The sequence below is a fragment of the Pristiophorus japonicus genome, chromosome 18, assembly GCF_044704955.1.
Source record: "Pristiophorus japonicus isolate sPriJap1 chromosome 18, sPriJap1.hap1, whole genome shotgun sequence".
In the NCBI taxonomy this organism is placed as follows: domain Eukaryota; kingdom Metazoa; phylum Chordata; class Chondrichthyes; family Pristiophoridae; genus Pristiophorus; species Pristiophorus japonicus.
Genome location: NC_091994.1, coordinates 95720177 through 95739408, shown reverse-complemented (window position 1 = coordinate 95739408; position 19232 = coordinate 95720177). Strand labels below are relative to the sequence as shown.

At 48.0% G+C, this 19232-nt stretch overlaps 1 protein-coding gene across 4 annotated transcripts in view; it reads left to right on the top strand.

The window, feature by feature from the left end:
* The window catches only part of chd5 (chromodomain helicase DNA binding protein 5), a 130588-nt gene that overhangs the window by 21586 nt on the left and 89770 nt on the right, over positions 1-19232 (top strand). For all 4 annotated transcript variants that reach the window (XM_070860419.1, XM_070860418.1, XM_070860417.1 and 1 more), the window contains exons 3-6: positions 2070-2212; positions 9076-9194; positions 14647-14903; positions 15528-15658. In XM_070860419.1, the coding sequence (XP_070716520.1) occupies positions 2070-2212; positions 9076-9194; positions 14647-14903; positions 15528-15658 (650 nt within the window). The remainder of the gene's footprint in view (positions 1-2069; positions 2213-9075; positions 9195-14646; positions 14904-15527; positions 15659-19232) is intronic.

Below are 19232 nucleotides of genomic sequence, written 5' to 3'. Positions count from 1 at the left end.
AACACTTCATTTTATTCTGTAATGAAAGAATTGCATTTAGAAAAGAAAGTAAGATTTGCATTTATATAGCGCCTTGCATGACTTCGGGACGTCCCAAAGTGCTTTACAGCTGATGGAGCAATTTTGAAATGTAATCACTGTTGTAATGCAGAAAATGTAATGGGTTGTTTTACCAGGGGGTTATTCTGAGTCAGCCACAGTGCGAGCCTTGAGTTGTCAACGTGACAACCTCAATTCCTTGAATGACATTAATGAACCGATTGGATTTTTACAACAATCCAACAGTTTTAATCATTTTCCTTTGCGCTCGCCCATAAGTGACCGGATTATTGAAATTGGAAATTGCAGAGCAGTGAGCCAAACATGCGTATTGGGGAAAGTGTATTAGGCAGGGCACCATCATGGCTCACCTGAAGAGCTGGGGGAAGCGTGGGGAGGAATCGGCATGGATTTAGAAGGACATGCCTCAATCATCGCTACAACCCTTTTGAGGAGGTAATTAAACCTGTGCTCGAGGGCTAACCGTGAGATCATTTCACAGTTGAGGCTTTTAATGAAGAGTAAGACCCAGGTAATTAATGGCAGCTAACCGAGCTGGATGGACACTTGGCTCGTTAGGTAGGTGGGAGAAAGCTCTGACTGGGGCCAGTCACCAGCGGAGTGTCACAGGTGTCTATTCTGGGTCCCTCATTGTTCCTAAGAGGTTTGGAGGAGAATATTTTCATTATTACATTTCCTGATGATACCAAGATACTTGTTTGGTTGGTAAATATGTGTGCCATCAGCGGCCACTCGTGTAAATGGACTTTACGCGCCTTATGAGCTGGAGTGCGCCTTTACCTGCCCAATATCTAGACAAATATAGCGAGACCCAAGGTAGAAGAGAACCCTGCTCACTGCGCTACAAATTACTGGGAATATAATCGTGTATAGCCTTGTGATCTGCTTCTCATGTACACATTAGACAAATTTATTGAAAAATAAACATGTAAATGAGCAGAGTTCAGCAGATTAATAGTATTTACAGACTTTAATATTCTTCTTGAAATGTAAAAATAGCAAAGGCACTTCTGTGCAAACCCTCATTATAAATCAGGTCCTTGAAATATTTAGTTGCTTAGTTCTCACATGGCTAAGTGCTCCCCTGATTATCCCAGTATCTCTGCTGCCTTCAGAGTGACCGGTGAACTAAGTGGTCATTATAAGCCCACAGTGGGAAGCTACTGACTCGGAAGCAGTCTGTCAAAGGGACTAGATAGAATAATGGGCTCTGCCCCTCTCACAGACACGACCCGCCTCAGACAAAGATATCAGTCGGACCTATGCTCAGGCTGTCAGTCACACAGGACGTTGGAGCTGAATAGCTTGACCCCTTCCTGGGAAACTCCTAAACTCTGCTGCCCGTACCCTAACTCGCACCAAGTCCCGTTCACCCATCACCCCTGTGCTCGCTGACCTACATTGCTTCCTGGTCCAGCAAAGCCTCAGATTTATATTTCTCATCCTTGTGTTCAAATCCCTCCATGGCCTCGCCCCTCCCTGTCACTGTAACCTGCTGAAGCCCTACAACTCCCCCGTGATCTCTGCGCTCCTCCAGTTCTGTCCTCTTGTGCAACCCTGCTTTCCTTCAGTCTTTTAGGCCTTAAACTCTGCAATCCCCTCCCTAACCCTCTGACTCTCTACCTCTTTTAAAACGCTCCTTAACCCTATCTCTTTGACCAAGCTTTTGGTCACCTGTCCTAATCCCTCGTGTGAAGCACCTTGGGACGTTTTACTAAAAACATAATTGCATGTTGTTGTGTGTGACCAGCAAGAAAGAATCCAGTGAACAATCCACCATGGATAAAAATAGTTCATTAGTGATGGGTGTGCTGGTTATTGCTTTTACTTAGTGAGCAACTGGGGTAACCGGGACCTGTAAATAACTGGTAACTGAGGCATGTGCCTCCTCACTCTCGTGTTCTGTTCTTTTAATGTCTTTCCTGTGGGAATTGGGGACAACCTCCCGTCTGACTCAGTAAGTCCTGGCAGACTTGGCTGAGCCCTTAAAATCTTTATTGATTTCACAGAGGAAGAGGAAGAGGAAGAGGAGGAAGAGGAAGGTCGTGAAGCGATGTTTTCGGAAGAAGAGCCGGCCAAAGTGAAGAAAAAAAGGAAACCACGGAAACAGAAAGAGAACAAGACTCCCAAAATGAAGAAGAGAAAGAAAGAGGTAATGTGGGAGAGAATCACAGACATACTGAGGTTACCGTGGGAGGGAATTGAAGAGATTACTGCTACACTGAGGCAATTGGGGGATAAGGGGGAGAGATTGTAGTGAGAATGGGGGAATTGGGGGGTGAGGGATAGGGGTGGCAGTGAGGGTGGGACGGGGGAGGGGGGTGAGGGAGAGGGATGACAGTGAGGGTGAGAAGGGGAGGAGGTGGTGAGGGAGAGGGATTGCCGTGAGGGTCGGGTGGGGGGGGGGTGGGGGTGAGGGAGCGGGATCGCAGTGAGGGTGGGGGAATTGTAAAAGTCACACCAATGACAACTTTCATGGCATCTTTAATGTAGAAAAGATGCTTTTACAGAGCGGGGAGAAAAAGTTAAATAAAATAGATCATGGGGATAAAGGAATGGACTGTGAGCCAGGGTGGGAGAATTAAAGTGACAGAAAGCTTTTGGGAAGATTTTTAAAGATGGGTGGAGAAGTGGAGAGGGCTTCAGGGCGGGAGTCTGACTGAATTAACTGAAGCTTCTGCCACCAATGGCTGGGGTGAAGGGAGGGGATGTGCAGAGGGACTGAACGCTGTGGGAAGCGATACGAGGCTGGCTGAGGTTGCAGAGATGGGTGGGTTGGGGATGTGGAAGGTTTGGTTGAGGCGGATGGTGATTTGAAATGGAATGTGTTGAGGGGAACAGGGCGCCAGTGTAGCGCGGGGATGATGAGCGAACAGGCCCTAGCGCAGCACAGGATGTAGACAAGTTGGTGTTTATGGAGGATGGCAAGGACGCCATTGGAGAAATGGGCTCCAGAGATGACAAAAGTGGGGATAAGGGTATCGGTGACAGCAGAGGTCAGGTAGGGGGAAGAGGTGCCGTGGTCATGGAAACAAGCATTCTTGGTGAAGGATAAGATGTGGAGTTTGTAGCCGAGCTCTGGGTTAAACAGGGTACTGAGATTTTACCTGGTCTAGTTCAGTGTGTGGCCGGTGAGGGAAGTGGAGTCAGTCACACGAAAGTTGACTTTATGGCAGAGTTTTCCCAGTGTTCAGTCGGATGGTGGACAGACCATCCGACTGCATAGAGAAGGATAATAAGGCTTCAGAGAGCCTGTGATGCAGATTCACGAAGGTGCTACTTGGTGTGAGGAAATACAAATACCAAGAAAGACTCAAAAAAGTTAGGTCTTTTTTTGTTAGAACACAGATTACAGGGTGACATACAGAAGTGTTTAACATTTTGAAAGGATGATACTGGGCAGATAGAGTCAAACTGCTTCCAGTAGGTAAGGGGTCAAGAACAAGAGGCCACTGATACAATTAGAAGATTTAGAACAGAGGGCAGGAGAAAAATCTTCACCCGGAGAGAGTTGTGAGGCAGTGAAATTCATTCCCGGGTTAGTGGTTGAGGCAGAAACGATGTCAACATTCGAGATTAGATTGGAGAGGGGGATGAAGGAAGAGGGGAACAGGGTGGGTAAATGGAGTTGGGACGATTTGTTCGTAAAGGCCGGCACTGACTGGTTGGGCTGAATGGCCTGTTTCCGTGTTGTAACTTCTATTTATTTAGGATGTTGCTGAGAGGAAATGTGGTCCAGGGTAAAATCCTGAATATGATGGGCAAAGTGGGGCTGACCAGGCTATTGTAACTTCAGCTGCGACCATGATCATTTTTAAAAAGAAGCTGATCTCAGCCAAGGTGAGGCGAGGGAGTGGCCTTTGACCATGAACAAGATCAGGCTCCTCACCCCCCCCGCCCCGCAAGTTGACTAGCCACTTTATCCTCACCGTCTAGGCCCGAAAGAAAAGAAAGACTTGCATTTATATTCTGCTTTTCACGACCTCAGGATGTCTCAAAGCGCTTCACAGCCAATGAAGTACTTTTGAAGTGTAGTCACTGTTGTAATGTGGGAAATGCGGTAGCCAATTTGCGCACAGCAAGCTCCCACAAACAGCAATGTGATAATGACCAGTTAATCTGTTTTAGTGATGTTGATTGAGGGATAAATATTGGCCCCAGGTCACCGGGGAGAACTCCCCCTGCTCTTCTTGGGAGTCCACTCGAGAGAGCAGACAGGGCCTCGGATTAACGTCTCGTCCGAAAGGCGGGACCTCCAAGAGAGCAGCACTCCCCCGGTGCTGCACTGGGAGTGTCAGCCTGGACTATGTGCTAGGTTCTGGAGAGGGGCTTGAACCCACGACCTTCTGACTCGGAGGCGACAGCAGACGCAGCCCATTTCAAGGTTTGCCTAATAATCGCAAGTTGTGGGTGGTGTTGGAGGGGTGGGGGGGGGGTTGCGGTGTGGGTGAGGGGGTTGTGGGTGGGGGTGAAGGGTTGGTGGAGGTGGGGGGTGTTGGGTGGGGGGCGTTGGGTAGGGGGGGAGGAGTGGGGGGGTGCTGAGGTGAGGGTGGGGGGGCTGGGTGGGGATGCAGGGTGGGGGGGGTGGGGGTTCGGGTGAGGATTGGGTGGGGAGATTGGGGTGGTGTGGATGGGGGGAGGATGGTGGGTTGGTTGGGTGGGGGTGGGGCAATATTATTTATTTATTCAATCTTCAACTACCGACTGTGCCATTTTGCAGCAGACGTGATGGTTTATTTAACTGGAAGCTGGCTGGCATTCTGCACCGGGTTATTTCTGCATCTTTATCGTGATGTCTAAATGCTGCAGCCTCCATTCCGGGATTGAAAGGAGAAGCACCGACAATCTCATTACTTCAGTGTCTGGCCTCTGGTTAGCTTAGGGTCTGTCAGAAGAAGATGTGATTTCTGTGACCGCAGAACCTGAACACTTACTTAAATGTACAACACTGGCTGGTAAATTGAGCAGTGGATGAGCTGCAGATGGAGCCTGCTTCTCTTGTTACGTAAAGCTGTATATCTTTCCATGTAGCATTTCCATTCCCAGCTCCGGCTAGAGATCAGGCAGGAATTGTTTTCTTTTGGCAGACATGTGTCTTTCAGAATTGTTTCTTGGTAAATGTTACCATTTGTTTAAAGAAAATCCAGTTGAGGAATATTTCTGTATTCATTGATTAGCAGGAAGAAATGATTTGGTTGTGAAACCTGCTGTTTATCCCGACCTCACCATGGCCGGCTTTATCACGTCCAGGCTAACATCCCCAGCATTGAAGCACTGACCACACTTGATCAGCTCCGCTGGGCAGGCCACATAGTCCGCATGCCAGACACGAGACTCCCAAAGCAAGTGCTCTACTCGGAACTCCTTCACGGCAAACGAGCCAAAGGTGGGCAGAGGAAACGTTACAAGGACACCCTCAAAGCCTCCCTGATAAAGTGCAACGTCCCCACTGACACCTGAGAGTCCCTGGCCAAAGACCACCCTAAGTGGAGGAAGTGCATCCGGGAGGGCGCTGAGCACCTCGAGTCTCATCGGCGAGAGCATGCAGAAATCAAGCGCAGGCTGCGGAAAGAGCGTGCGACAAACCAATCCTACCCACCCCTTCCCACAACGACTATCTGTCCCACCTGTGACAGAGACTGTGGTTCGCGTATTGGACTCAGCCACCTAAGGACTCATTTTTAGAGTGGAAGCAAGTCTCCCTCAATTCCTAGGGACTGCTGAAGATGATGATGATCTTTGCCTTGGCCTCTCCGGAAGGCGCTGACTGTTGCCAGGACGACAGGCTCCACGAATGTCTGATGCTCTCTGGCACCTCATCCAAGTGGCCATTCTTCACCTGTGAGCCTGGGCCGTCGAGTTTTGGCACGTTGCAGCCAGGAGCTTGAGCCCATCTTTCCTCCTCTCCCCTCCCCGCCCCTGCCCAGGGGAGCTGAGGCTATCTGTAGCAGGCCTGGCTGTGACCGGTCTAAATTTAAATGTTTTACAGGTGTTGGGCCCCTTCCCCCTCGCCCCTCCCTATCTCTCTAATCTCCTCCAGCCCCACAACCCTCTGACACCTCTGCGTCCCTCCAATTCTGACCTCTTGTGGATCCTCGATTTTCATTGTACCACCATTGCCAGCCGTGCCTTCAGCCTCCGAGGCCTTAAGCTCTGGAATTCCCTCCCTAAACCTCCCCGCCTCTCTAACTCTCTCTCCTCTAAGATGCTCCTTAAAACCTACTTCTTTGTCAAAGCTTTTGGGCACTTCTAATAACTCCTTTATGTGCTTGGTGTCAAAGTTTGTTTGATAATCGTTCCTGTGAAGCATCCTTTGGGACGCTTTACATTAAAGGTGCTATATAAATGCAAGTTGTTTGTAAAAAGCATCTGGTAAATTATTCCATCCCTTCAGCAATTTGGTGGGAAATTGTTTAATTTTTTTGGCCACCTTCACTGATGACACGTGACTAAATATTAAACAAATTAAAGTTCGATTGGCCCGTTTGTGTTTTAAATGTAAATGAGGCTCCCAGCAACATTTGGCATTAGTGAGGTCACCTGACTTCTGTTCCTCCAATGGCAGAGCAGAAAGATCCAGTCAGAACCCCCCCCCAGATCTCAGGGCCCTGATTGGTGGCAAAACACACTCTTCAGAAACCAACTCAAACCTCGTTATAGAGAAGGCCCCATCTGCCTGCCTCTGTTCCTCGATACTCCGCACCTGGGTGGCCCTGGAGAGGGAGAATACGGTATCTGCCGGCACGGTTGATGCCTTCCGCGACCATCGGGCACCGCAGGGTATAATGTGTCTGTTAGACACTGGTAACAACATTGTCACTTAATTGGGAAGGTTCCCTTTGCTTTTGTTGCTTATGTAGAGCTTTTAGTTTGATGGGACCATATGTTTCCTTCAAAAGGGACACATGCTGTTTTTTGTTTATTGACCCTGAAGCAAGCCAGTGTCGCCCTTCACCAATCGTCAAAATTGGCCCCATCTGTATTTCTGTCTTTTTATTAAGATTGAGCCTTTGGAGGGAATAGTTTTGTCAGACCACGTTTGATTTGGCATCAACAGCCAAGTGTAGTGATTGCTGGGCATTGAGGGAGACTGAATGGGAGCTCAAGGTGACTAAATTGCCGATCTTAGGAGCCCATCCAAACATTTGCAGCTTGCAAAATCTGCTGCAGAACATTATAATTTTACGTAGCTCCCTGTGTATCTTGCACCAGGCTATAGAACTGTTTCTGCCCTGAAACCCAGGACGGTGCTTGAGATTCTAAAATTGGCCTCAGCACCCTGGGTTAGAGAGGGGGAAAGCTATCAGCCAGAGTTCCTGCCTGTAGTTCCAGCCAATATTTAGCCCTCAACCAACATCACTAAAAACAGCTTATCCGATCATTATCACAATTCTCTTTGCGGGACCTTGCTGTGTGCAAATTGGCTGTTGCGTTTCCTACAACAACAGTATCTTGCATTTATATAGCACCTTTAATGTAGTAAAACGTCCCAGGGTGCTTCATAGGAGCATTATCAGACAAAAATTGGACACCGATCCATGTGAGACATTAGGACAGATGCCCAAATGCTTGGTTGATAAGGTAGGTTTTAAGGAGCATCTTAAAGGAGGAAAGAGAAGTGGAGGGGTTTTAGAGGGAATTCCATTGCTTAGAGCCTAGACTGCTGAAGGCATGGCTGCCAATGGAAGTGGTAGATGCGCATGAGGTCAGAATTGGAGGAGTGCAGAGATCTCGGAGGGTTGTAGGGCTGGAGGAGGTTACACAGATGTGGAGAGGTGAGGCCTTGGTGGGATTTGTAAACAAGGATGAGAATTTTAAAATCTACAACAGTGACTACACTTTGAACGTACTTCATTGGCTGTAAAGTGTTTTGGGATGCCCTGAGGTCATGAAAGGCGCTATATAAATGCAAGGGTTTGTTTTTGTTTAATTGATTACTATTGATTGCCCCTCCCTGGAAAGTGCATGTGTGCGGATGTTGGGTGAGGACAGGATTGGGCTGGGCTCTGGTGTCCCCAGGGTCCTATAGCCGGCCGATATTCACCGTCTAGGCTCGGCTGTGAGGACCGAGCACTTGTCAGGTGCCCCAAGGAGCACCCTCCAATTTGTACCTCAGTAGGGTCAGCGCCTTCAGGAGAATAGAGAAACCCATGAGGAAAAGTCACAGCTGGTCATGCAAACTTGCGACACAGGATGTTGAAGGGGCTTTTGGTCCATCAGGGGTTAAGTGAACCTGTGCAGTCAAATTTTGTTTTTAGTGAAGAGCATCACCAAGGGTTGAAAAGAGTGGAAGAATTAACGAGGTAAACTAGGGAATAAAAGCAGAAAATGCTGGAAATACTCAGCAAGTCAGACAGCATTTGTGGAGAGAGAAACACAAGAACATAAGAAATAGGAGCAGGAGTAGGCCACTATTTAATAAAATCATGGCTGATCTATCATGGACTCGGCTCCACCTCCCCGCCCGCTTCCCATAACCCTTTATTCCTTTATCACTCAAAAATCGGTCTATCTCCGCCTTAAATATATTCAGAGTTTAATGTTTCAGGTCGATGACCTTCCATCAGAACTGGAAAAAGTTCGAGATGTAACCGGTATTAAGCAAACACAGGGGAAAGGGAGGAAAGAGCAAAAGGGAAGGTCTGTGATAGGGTGGAAGGCAGGAGAGATTAAATAAAAGCAGTGATGGTGCGAGATAAAAGGGGATGGTGATGGGACAAGTAAAGAAACAAAAGGTGGGTCGAGAGGAGCTGTAAGTGGCGACAGGAGAACCATTGCCAGCAGCTGTTGCCCGAGACAGTGGGGACAGTGGTTATAATCTGAAATTGTTGAGTCCGGAAGGCTGTAAAGTAACTAATTGAAAGGTGGGGTGTTGTTCCTAGCTAACCACTGAAGTTGGGTTTTAAAAGCTTGAAGATTGGCGGAGGAATGGGGAGAGGAGGAGTTGCCCAGTTTTGGGGTCTTGGGGAGTAGTCCGGTCACAATCCGTTTCACTCTTTTCCCCATATTCTTCAGGAACAGAAATCTTCCACATACTTAATGGATGACTGGGGTTTGGAGGACGTGGATTACGAGTTCACGGAGGAGGATTACCACACCCTGACCAACTACAAAACCTTCAGCCAATTCCTGAGGTACACGTCGATGCAATAATTATTCACGAACATTTAAAAAATGCTTCTCTCTCTACCGTTATATTTTTTTTGATCATTTTCATTTTGACTTGCTTTTTGCTGTTCTGTTTTATTCTGTTACTGGCCAGTTCGCTGACATTTTCCATGCAGTTCTGTGCCATTCTGAGCAGGACAAAGAGAAGCTTTATCTTATTAGCAGAAACCAAAATACTGTTCAATCCAGGATTCCGAGCCTTGAAATCGGTTTATATTCCCAAATCCAATTCGCAGTATTAGGCTCATGGAGTCAAAATAAGCAGATTGCTAATGTGTGTCCCATGTGGTACCAGTATGCCTTTGATTGTGACATGGCCAAGTGTTCACTAAATGTGCTAATGACAGTTCCTGGCAGGACCAACCTTTCACTCTATTGACAGGGTGTCCAGTTTAAAGGCATTGCCTCCTCCGGAGTGCCTTAATTGGATTGTCAGTTGTCCATTGGGCTTAAACATTGGCTAATGTCAGCAGCACATGCAACACCGATTCTAAATGTAAGCACTGTGAATTACGGTGTATAGATTTCCCTTAATGTGTTGTTTTGTGTGTGTGAGGTGGGGATGTGCTATCCACCTGTACAATTTCTCTTACAATCATAGAATGATACAGTACAGAAGGAGACCATTCCGCCCATCGTGCCTATGCCAGCTCTTTGGTAGAACTATCTGATTAGTCCCACTCCCCTGCTCTTTTCCCGTAACCCTGCAAATGTTTTCCCTTCCAGTAGTTATCCAGTTCTCTTTTGAATGTTACTATTGAATCTGCTTCCATCAGCCTTTCAGGCCGTCCGTTCCAGATCACCACAGCATCGCTGTGTAAATTTTCTCGTTTGCCAATTGCCTTAAAGCTGTGTCCTCTGGTTACCAACCCCTCTGCCACCGGGAACAATGCTCGTCTCTTCTGCTTGTTTAAGTTGTTGCGCCTCTCTCCATCCTTCGCTCCACCATTGGCGCCGGGCCTTCAACCGCCCAGGACCCACTCTCTGAAATTCCCTCCCTAAAGGTAATCAACCTTTTTAAGGTAATCGGCAAAATTTAAGGTAATTGGCAAAAGAACCATTGGTAACAAAAGAAAAGGATTTTTTCTGCACAGCGAGTTGTGATGATCTGGAACGCACGGCCTGGCAGCAGATTCCACAGTAACTTGCAAAAGGGAATTGGATAAATAGTTGATGAGCAAAATGTAGCAGTGCTGCGGGGAAAGAGCAGGGAGTGGGACTAATCGGATTGCTCTTTCACAGAGGGGCACAGGCACGATGGGCCGAATGGCCTCCTTCTGTCCTCTATTATTCTATTTCAACAGCACAAACCCCTCATATATATGACCCCTCCTAATACCTTGTTGTTTGTCTCAGCGCCTGTTTTATCTTTCCGCCTCCTGTGAAGCGCCTTGGGACATTTTTCTATGTTAATGCTGCGATCGAAATGCGATCGAAATACACTGATGTACCAGATTTTACAGTAAATACAATACTTTACGTTTAAAAGTTTGTAGCTAGCTCCCCTGCTGAGAGCCTGTCCTGTAATCTGGAAAACTCCCTGCCAAAAGGCTGTGGATGCTGGGGGTAAGTTGGCTTTTAAGATAGATTTTTGTTGGGTAAGGGTATCAAGGGGTATGGAGCAAATTCAGAAAAATGGAGAGTTGAGTTACAGATCAGCCATGATCTAATTGAATGGCGAAACAGGCTCAAGGGCCTGGATGACCTCTTCCTGTTCCTATGTACTGCATGTTGTGCTGTTAAGCTCAGTAATCTATCTCTGCTCCATGTTGAGTGAACAAAACACAACTGGGGTGATGGGAGGGAGGCTACACTTAGCCGCGGCTTTACTGCGTTAAGGAGGAGTGGGGAGGAATCTGCTAGGTCCTTCTCCCTCATTGCTATCCCATGGGCACCTCTCCTGCCACCCCCCCACTCCCCCCCCCCCCCCCAGTTTGCCAGAAGTGGATTTTAGATGAGCCCGAATTGGGCTGTGTTGTGATGGTCAACTAGCCCACCAACACATGGATTACGCAGGGAGATTAGCCAATTTTTTTGCGAGGTGCTGCATGGTGCCTGTGGATTAGTACCCCAGAAGTTGGCAACACCTACAGGAAGAGGGAATATTGGAACAGGGCAAAAACATGTCCCTCCTGAAACTCTCATCCAATGCCTTTGTTAACTCCAAACCCGACTATTCCAAAGCTCTCCTGGCCGGCCTCCAATCCTCCACCCGCCGTAAACTTGAGCTGATCCAAAACTCTGCTGCCCTCATCCTAGCTCGCACCAAGTTTCAATCACCCATCAGCCCTGACCTGCATTAGCTCCCAGTCCAGCAATGCCTCAATTTAAAAATTCTCATCCTTGTTCTCAAATCCTTCACCCACACCCTTCCTTATCTCTGTAAACTCCTCCGGCCTCACAACCCTCCGAGATCTCGGAGCTCCTCTAATTCTGGCCTCTTGCACATTCGCGATTTCCATCGCTCCACCATTGGCGGCCGTACCTTCAGCTGCCTAGGCTCTAAGCTCCGAATTCCCTCCCTAAACCCCTGCCTGTCCACCTTTCTCACCTGTTTTAGATGCTCCTTAAAGCCTGCCTCTTTGACCAAGGTAGGGAATTCAGGAGCAATTTCTTTACTCAGAGCAGTGAGAAAGTGGAACTCGCTACCATATAGAGTGGTTGAGGCGAGTAGCATAGAAACATAGAAAATAGGTGCAGGAGTAGGCCATTCGGCCCTTCGAGCCTGCACCACCATTCAATGAGTTCATGGCTGAACATGCAACTTCAGTACCCCATTCCTGCTTTCTCACCATACCCCTTGATCCCCCTAGTATTAAGGACTACATCTAACTCCTTTTTGAATATATTGAGTGAATTGGCCTCAACAACTTTCTGTGGTAGAGAATTCCACAGGTTCACCACTCTCTGGGTGAAGAAGTTTCTCCTCATCTCGGTCCTAAATGGCTTACCCACTTATCCTTAGACTGTGTCCTCTGGTTCTGGACTTCCCCAACATTGCAAACATTTTTCCTGATCTAATCTGTCCAGTCCCATCAGAATTTTATATGTTTCTATGAGATCCCCTCTCATTCTTCTGAACTCCAGTGAATACAAGCCCAGTTGATCCAGTCTTTCTTGATATGTCAGTCCCGCCATCCCGGGAATCAGTCTGGTGAACCTTCGCTGCACTCCCTCAATAGCGAGAATGTCCTTCCTCAAGTTAGGAGACCAAAACTGTACACAATACTCCAGGTGTGGCCTCACCAAGGCTCTGTACAACTGTAGTTACACCTCCCTGCCCCTGTACTCAAATTCCCTCGCTATGAAGGCAAACATGCCATTTGCTTTCTTAACCGCCTGCTGTACCTGCATGCCAACCTTCACTGACTGTAACATGACACCCAGGTCTCGTTGCACCTCCCCTTTTCCTAATCTGTCACCATTCAGATAATAGTCTGTCTCTCTGTTTTTACCACCAAAGTGGATAACCTCACATTTATCCACATTATACTTCATCTGCCATGCATTTGGCCACTCACCTAACCTATCCAAGTCACTCTGCAGCCTCATAGCATCCTCCTCGCAGCTCACACTGCCACCCAACTTTGTGCCATCCGCAAATTTGGAGATACTACATTTAATCCCCTCATCTAAATCATTAATGTACAATGTAAACAGCTGGGGCCCCAGCACAGAACCTTGCGGTACCCCACAAGTCACTGCCTGCCATTCCGAAAAGTACCCATTTACTCCTACTCTTTGCTTCCTGTCTGCCAACCAGTTCTCAATCCACATCAGCACACTACCCCCAATCCCATATACTTTAACTTTGCACATTAATCTCTTGTGTGGGACCTTGTCGAAAGCCTTCTGAAAGTCCAAATACACCACATCAACTGGTTCTCCCTTGTCCACTCTACTGGAAACATCCTCAAAAAATTCCAGAAGATTTGTCAAGCATGATTTTCCTTTCACAAATCCATGCTGATTTGGACCTATCATGTCACCTCTTTCCAAATGCGCTGCTATGACATCCTTAATAATTGATTCCATCATTTTACCCACTACCGATGTCAGGCTGACCGGTCTATAATTCCCTGTTTTCTCTCTCCCTCCTTTTTTAAAAAGTGGGGTTACATTGACTACCCTCCATTCCATAGGAACTGATCCAGAGTCTATGGAATGTTGGAAAATGACTGTCAATGCATCCGCTATTTCCAAGGCCACCTCCTTAAGTACTCTAGGATGCAGACCATCAGGCCCTGGGGATTTATCGGCCTTCAATCCCATCAATTTCCCCAACACAATTTCCCGACTAATAAGGATTTCCCTCAGTTTCTCCTTCTTACTAGACCCTCTGACCCCTTTTATATCCGGAAGGTTGTTTGTGTCCTCCTTAGTGAATACCGAACCAAAGTACTTGTTCAATTGGTCTGCCATTTCTTTGTTCCCAGTTATGACTTCCCCTGATTCTGACTGCAGTGGACCTACGTTTGTCTTTACTAACCTTTTTCTCTTTACATATCAATAGAAGCTTTTGCAGTCCATTTTAATGTTCCCTGCAAGCTTCCTCTCGTACTCTGTTTTCCCTGCCCTAATCAAACACTTTGTCCTCCTCTGTTGAGTTCTAAATTTCTCCCAGTCCCCTGGTTTGCTGCTATTTCTGGCCAATTTGTATGCCACTTCCTTGGCTTTAATATTATCCCTGATTTCCCTTGATAGCCACGGTTGAGCCACCTTCCCTTTTTTATTTTTACGCCAGACAGGGATGTACAATTGTTGTAGTTCATCCATGCCGTTTCTAAATGTCTGCCATTGCCCATCCACTGTCAACCCCTGAAGTATCATTCGGCAATCTATCCTAGCCAATTCACGCCTCATACCTTCAAAGTTACCCTTCTTTAAGTTCTGGACCATGGTCTCTGAATTATCTGTTTCCTTCTCCATCCAAATGTAGAATTCTACCATATTATGGTCACTCTTCCTCAAGGCGCCTCGCACAACGAGATTACTAATTAATCCTCTCTCATTACACAACATCCAGTCTAAGATGGCCTCCCCCCTAGGTGGTTCCTCGGCATAGATGCACTTGAGGGGAAGCTAGATAAAAACACACGAGGGAGAACGGAATAGAAGGATACGTTGGTGGGGTGGGAGGAGGCTCGTGTGGAGCATAAACACCGGCATGGACCAGTTAGGCCGAATGGCTTGCTTCTGTGCTGTAAATACTATGGAAACTTTTGGTCCTAATATCTTCTTGTAAGGCTCGGTGTTAAATTGTGTCTGATGACGCTCCTGTGAAGCGTCTTGGGATGTTTTACTACCCTAAAGGCGCTATATAAATGCAAGTTGTGTCAGTCAGTAGTCCGTTGTTGCCTCCAGAGTGCCTCTTGTGAAATACTCTGAGCCGTGTTTTGTCTCCCATTTCCTCACCAGGCCGCTCATCGCCAAGAAGAATCCGAAAATCCCCATGTCCAAAATGATGACGGTGCTCGGTGCAAAATGGAGGGAGTTCAGCGCCAATAACCCTTTCAAAGGGTCCTCGGTGGCTGCGGCAGAGGCTGCAGCGGCCGCAGTGGCAGCGGTGGTAGAACAGGTGATCGTGGCTCCGCCGGTGCCGATTCCACTGCTGCCGCCGCCCCCTGTCCAGCCTCCGGCCCCTGTAAGGAAAGCCAAGACCAAGGAAGGGAAAGGTAACCATTCCGTGGCAGCCAGGGTCTTGCCGTCTCTTTCCACCAGCAGTAACCCGGAGGACGCAGATTTAAGATCTTTGGCACAAGAACCGGGAGGGAGATTGGGAGATTCTTTTTTTGTGCAGAGAGTTGTTATAAGCTGGAATGCACGGTCTGAAAGGGTATCAGAAACAGATTCAACAGTAACTTTCAAAAGGATGTATACATTTGCTGTGCCTTTGGAAAAGAGCAGGTGACTAATTGGTTAGCTTTTTCAAAATATCCGGCACAGGCACGATGGGCTGAATGGCCTCCCTCTGTGCTGTAAGATTTTATGATTCTGATCACTGGGCCCTCATGGGGAGTGTTTACATGTGGAGGTCTGCTCACTATCTAGGCTGACACATGAAAAATGGGGAGGGGGTAGTGGGGGGGGGGGGCGGGGGGCAGTGGGTGGTGACCGGTGCTCGTGGAACTGCACTCCACTAAGAGTCACCGTCTTCAGGAGAGGAGGGGTGAAAACTGAAAGGGCAGGAGGGGACAAAATAGCGATGTGTCAGTTTAGGAAGCTGGAGTGCACAGCGTCTAACTCTGGTTACTCTGACTCCCAGTCTGTGTTTCACCAGCGTCGCTGTCTGTTTGCAGGCCCAGGGGTCCGGAGGAAAAGCAAAAGTGCTCGAGCTGCCGACTTGAAGAAGAAAGGAAAAGGGAAGAAGATGGCACCTCTGAAGATCAAACTGGGAGGATTCGGCGGCAAACGGAAAAAGGGATCTTCGGTAAGACAGGTGGCTATTCCACTGAGCCATCTGCTTCGGGCTGGTTGCGGGGGTTGATGTAGGTGAGGGAGGGGCCCTGATGGGTGTGTTAATACACCAGAGGGATACCCTTCACTCATTCCTGTTATATATGTAAACTTGTATATACTCTGTATATACCGCCACCAGAGGGCTCCTCCCCTGGAGTCCCAAGGAATCCCATAATCCCTTGGGAGCACAGGTATTTAAGGAGGCTTCACAGGTTGGAGAGGCACTCTGGAGACCTGTAATAAAAGACTACGGTCACACTTTACTTTGAGCTCACAGTGTTCAGTCTGACTCTTTCTCCATACATAACAACTGGCGATGAGATACAGATAGCGAACCCAAAGATGCAGAGAACAGTGGGCATCCTGGAGAAATTCTCGGAGGGAGATGATTGGGAAACTTTTGTGGAGCGACTTGACCAATACTTCGTGGCCAACGAGCTAGATGGGGAAGAGAACGCTGCCAAACGAAGGGCGATCCTTCTCACCGTCTGTGGGGCACCAACGTATGGCCTCATGAAGAATCTGCTTACTCTAGCGAAACCCACGGAGAAATCGTACGATGATTTGTGCACACTGGTCAGCATTTGAACCCGAAGAAGAGTGTTCTGATGGCGAGGTACCGGTTCTACACCTACAAAAGGTCTGAAGGCCAGGAAGTGGCGAGTTATGTCGCCGAGCTAAGACGCCTTGTAGGACATTGCGAATTTGGAGGACATTTGAAGCACATGCTCAGAGTCTTTTTCGTTCTTGGCATTGGCCACGAAACCATACTTCGCAAACTTTTGACTGTAGAGACCCCAACCTTGAGCAAGACCATAGTGATAGCCCAGGTGTTCATTGCCACCAGTGACAATACGAAGCAAATCTCTCAGCACACAAGTGCTGTTACAAGTACTGTGAAAAAAGTGATGTTGTTTTCAAATTGCAACATACAGGGCAGGTCACACATGCCTGCAGCTGCACGTTCGCAGGTGTCTCAGAATCCACCATCAAGGGTGATGAATGCAAGGCCATTAACACCTTATTGGCGCTGCGGGGGTGATCATCGTTTCCATTCATGCCGATTCAAAGGGTACGTTTGCAAGGGCTGTGGAACAATGGGACACCTCTAACGTATGTGCAGGCGAGCTGCAAACCCTGTTAAACCTGCAAACCGCCATGTTGCAGAGAAGGACAGATCCACGGAGGATCTCGACGAACCAGAGCCTCAGACCGAGGGGGCAGAGGTACATCGGGTGCACACATTCACCACGAATTGTCGCCGGATAATGCTGAATGTTGAACTAAATGGACTCCCGGTGTCGATGGAGCTGGACACGGGCGCGAGCCAGTCCATCATGGGCAAAAAGACTTTCGAAAGGTTGTGGTGCAACAAGGCCTCAAGGCCAGTCTTAATTCCAATTCGTACGAAACTAAGAACTTACACAAAAGAACTGATTTGTGTAATCGTCAGTACTACCGTAAAGGTCTCCTACGATAGAGCGGTGCACAAGCTACCACTCTGGCTGGTACCAGGTGATGGTCCCACGCTGCTCGGCAGGAGCTGGCTGGGAAAGATACGCTGGAACTGGAACGACGTCCGAGCGCTATCGCCCGCTGACGACACTTCGTGTGCCCAGGTCTTAAACAAGTTCCCTTCGCTGTTCGAACCAGGCATCGGGAAATTCCAAGGAGCAAAAGTGCAGATCCACCTAATTCCGGGGGCGCGACCCATCCATCACAAGGCGAGAGCAGTACCGTACACGATGAGAGAAAGGGTAGAGATCGAGCTGGACTGGCTGCAACGAGAGGTCATCATTTCACCGATCGAGTTCAACGAGTGGGCCAGCCCGAACATTCCAGTCCTCAAGAGAGACGGCACCGATTACAAAGTAACTATCAATCGTTTCTCCTTGCAGGATCAATACCCACTACCAAAGGCCGACGACCTCTTTGCAACGCTGGCGGGAGGAAAGACGTTCATGAAGCCAGACTTGACTTCAGCCCACATGGTGCAGGAACTGGAAGAATCATCGAAGGCCTCACCTGCATCAACACGCACAAAGGTCTTTTCATTTATAACAGGTGCCTGTTTGGAATTTGATCAGCAGCGGCGATATTCCAGAGAAATATGGAAAGCTTACTGAAGTCGATCCTGCACACCATGGCCTTCCAGGACGACATCTTGGTCACAGGTCGGGACACAGTCAAGCATCTGCAGGACCTGGAGGAGGTTCTTAGTCGACTCAACCGCGTGGGGCTCAGGTTAAAACGCTCGCAGTGCGTTTTCCTGGCGCCTGAAGTGGAGTTCTTGGGGAGGAGGATCGCGGCGGACGGCATCAGGCCCACCAATTCGAAGATGGAGGCAATAGAGAACGCACCGAGGCCACAGAACGTGACGGAGCTGCGGTCATTTCTAAGATTCCTGAATTACTTTGGTAACTTCTTACCGGGTCTCAGCACACTGTTAGAACCACTGCATGTCTTACTGCGTAAAGGGGATGGATGGGTTTAGGGCAAAAGCCAAAAAAATGCCTTTGTAAAAGCTAGGAAATTGTTCAGCTCAAACAAATTGCATGTGTTGTATGATCCATGTAAGCGTTTGGTGCTAGCATGTGGAGTGGAGGGTAGCCAATGTAACCCCACTTTTTAAAAAAGGAGGGAGAGAGAAAACAGGGAATTATAGACCAGTCAGCCTGACATCGGTAGTGGGTAAAATTATGGAATCAATTATTAAGGATGTCATAGCAGCGCATTTGGAAAGAGGTGACGTGATAGGTCCAAGTCAGCATGGATTTGTGAAAGGAAAATCATGCTTGACAAATCTTCTGGAATTTTTTGAGGATGTTTCCAGTAGAGTGGACAAGGGAGAACCAGTTGATGTGGTGTATTTGGACTTTCAGAAGGCTTTCAACAAGGTCCCACACAAGAGATTAATGTGCAAAGTTAAAGCACATGAGATTGGGGTAGTGTGCTGACGTGGATTGAGAACTGGTTGGCAGACAGGAAGCAAAGAGTAGGAGTAAATGGGTACTTTTCAGAATGGCAGGCAGTGACTAGTGGGGTACCACAAGGTTCTGTGCTGGGGCCCCAGCTGTTTACATTGTACATTAATGATTTAGATGAGGGGATTAAATGTAGTATCTTCAAATTTGCGGATGACACTAAATTGGGTGGCAGTGTGAGCTGCGAGGAGGATGCTATGAGGCTGCAGAGTGACTTGGATAGGTTAGGTGAGTGGGCAATGCATGGCAGATGAAATATAATCTGGATAAATGTGAGGTTATCCACTTTGGTGGTAAAAACAGAGAGACAGACTATTATCTGAATGGTGACAGATTAGGAAAAGGGGAGGTGCAACGAGACCTGGGTGTCATGGTACATCAGTCATTGAAGGTTGGCATGCAGGTACAGAAGGCAGTTAAGAAAGCAAATGGCATGTTGGCCTTCATAGCGAGGGGATTTGAGTACAGGGGCAGGAAGGTGTTGCTACAGTTGTACAGGGCCTTGGTGAGGCCACACCTGGAGTATTGTGTACAGTTTTGGTCTCCTAACTTGAGGAATGA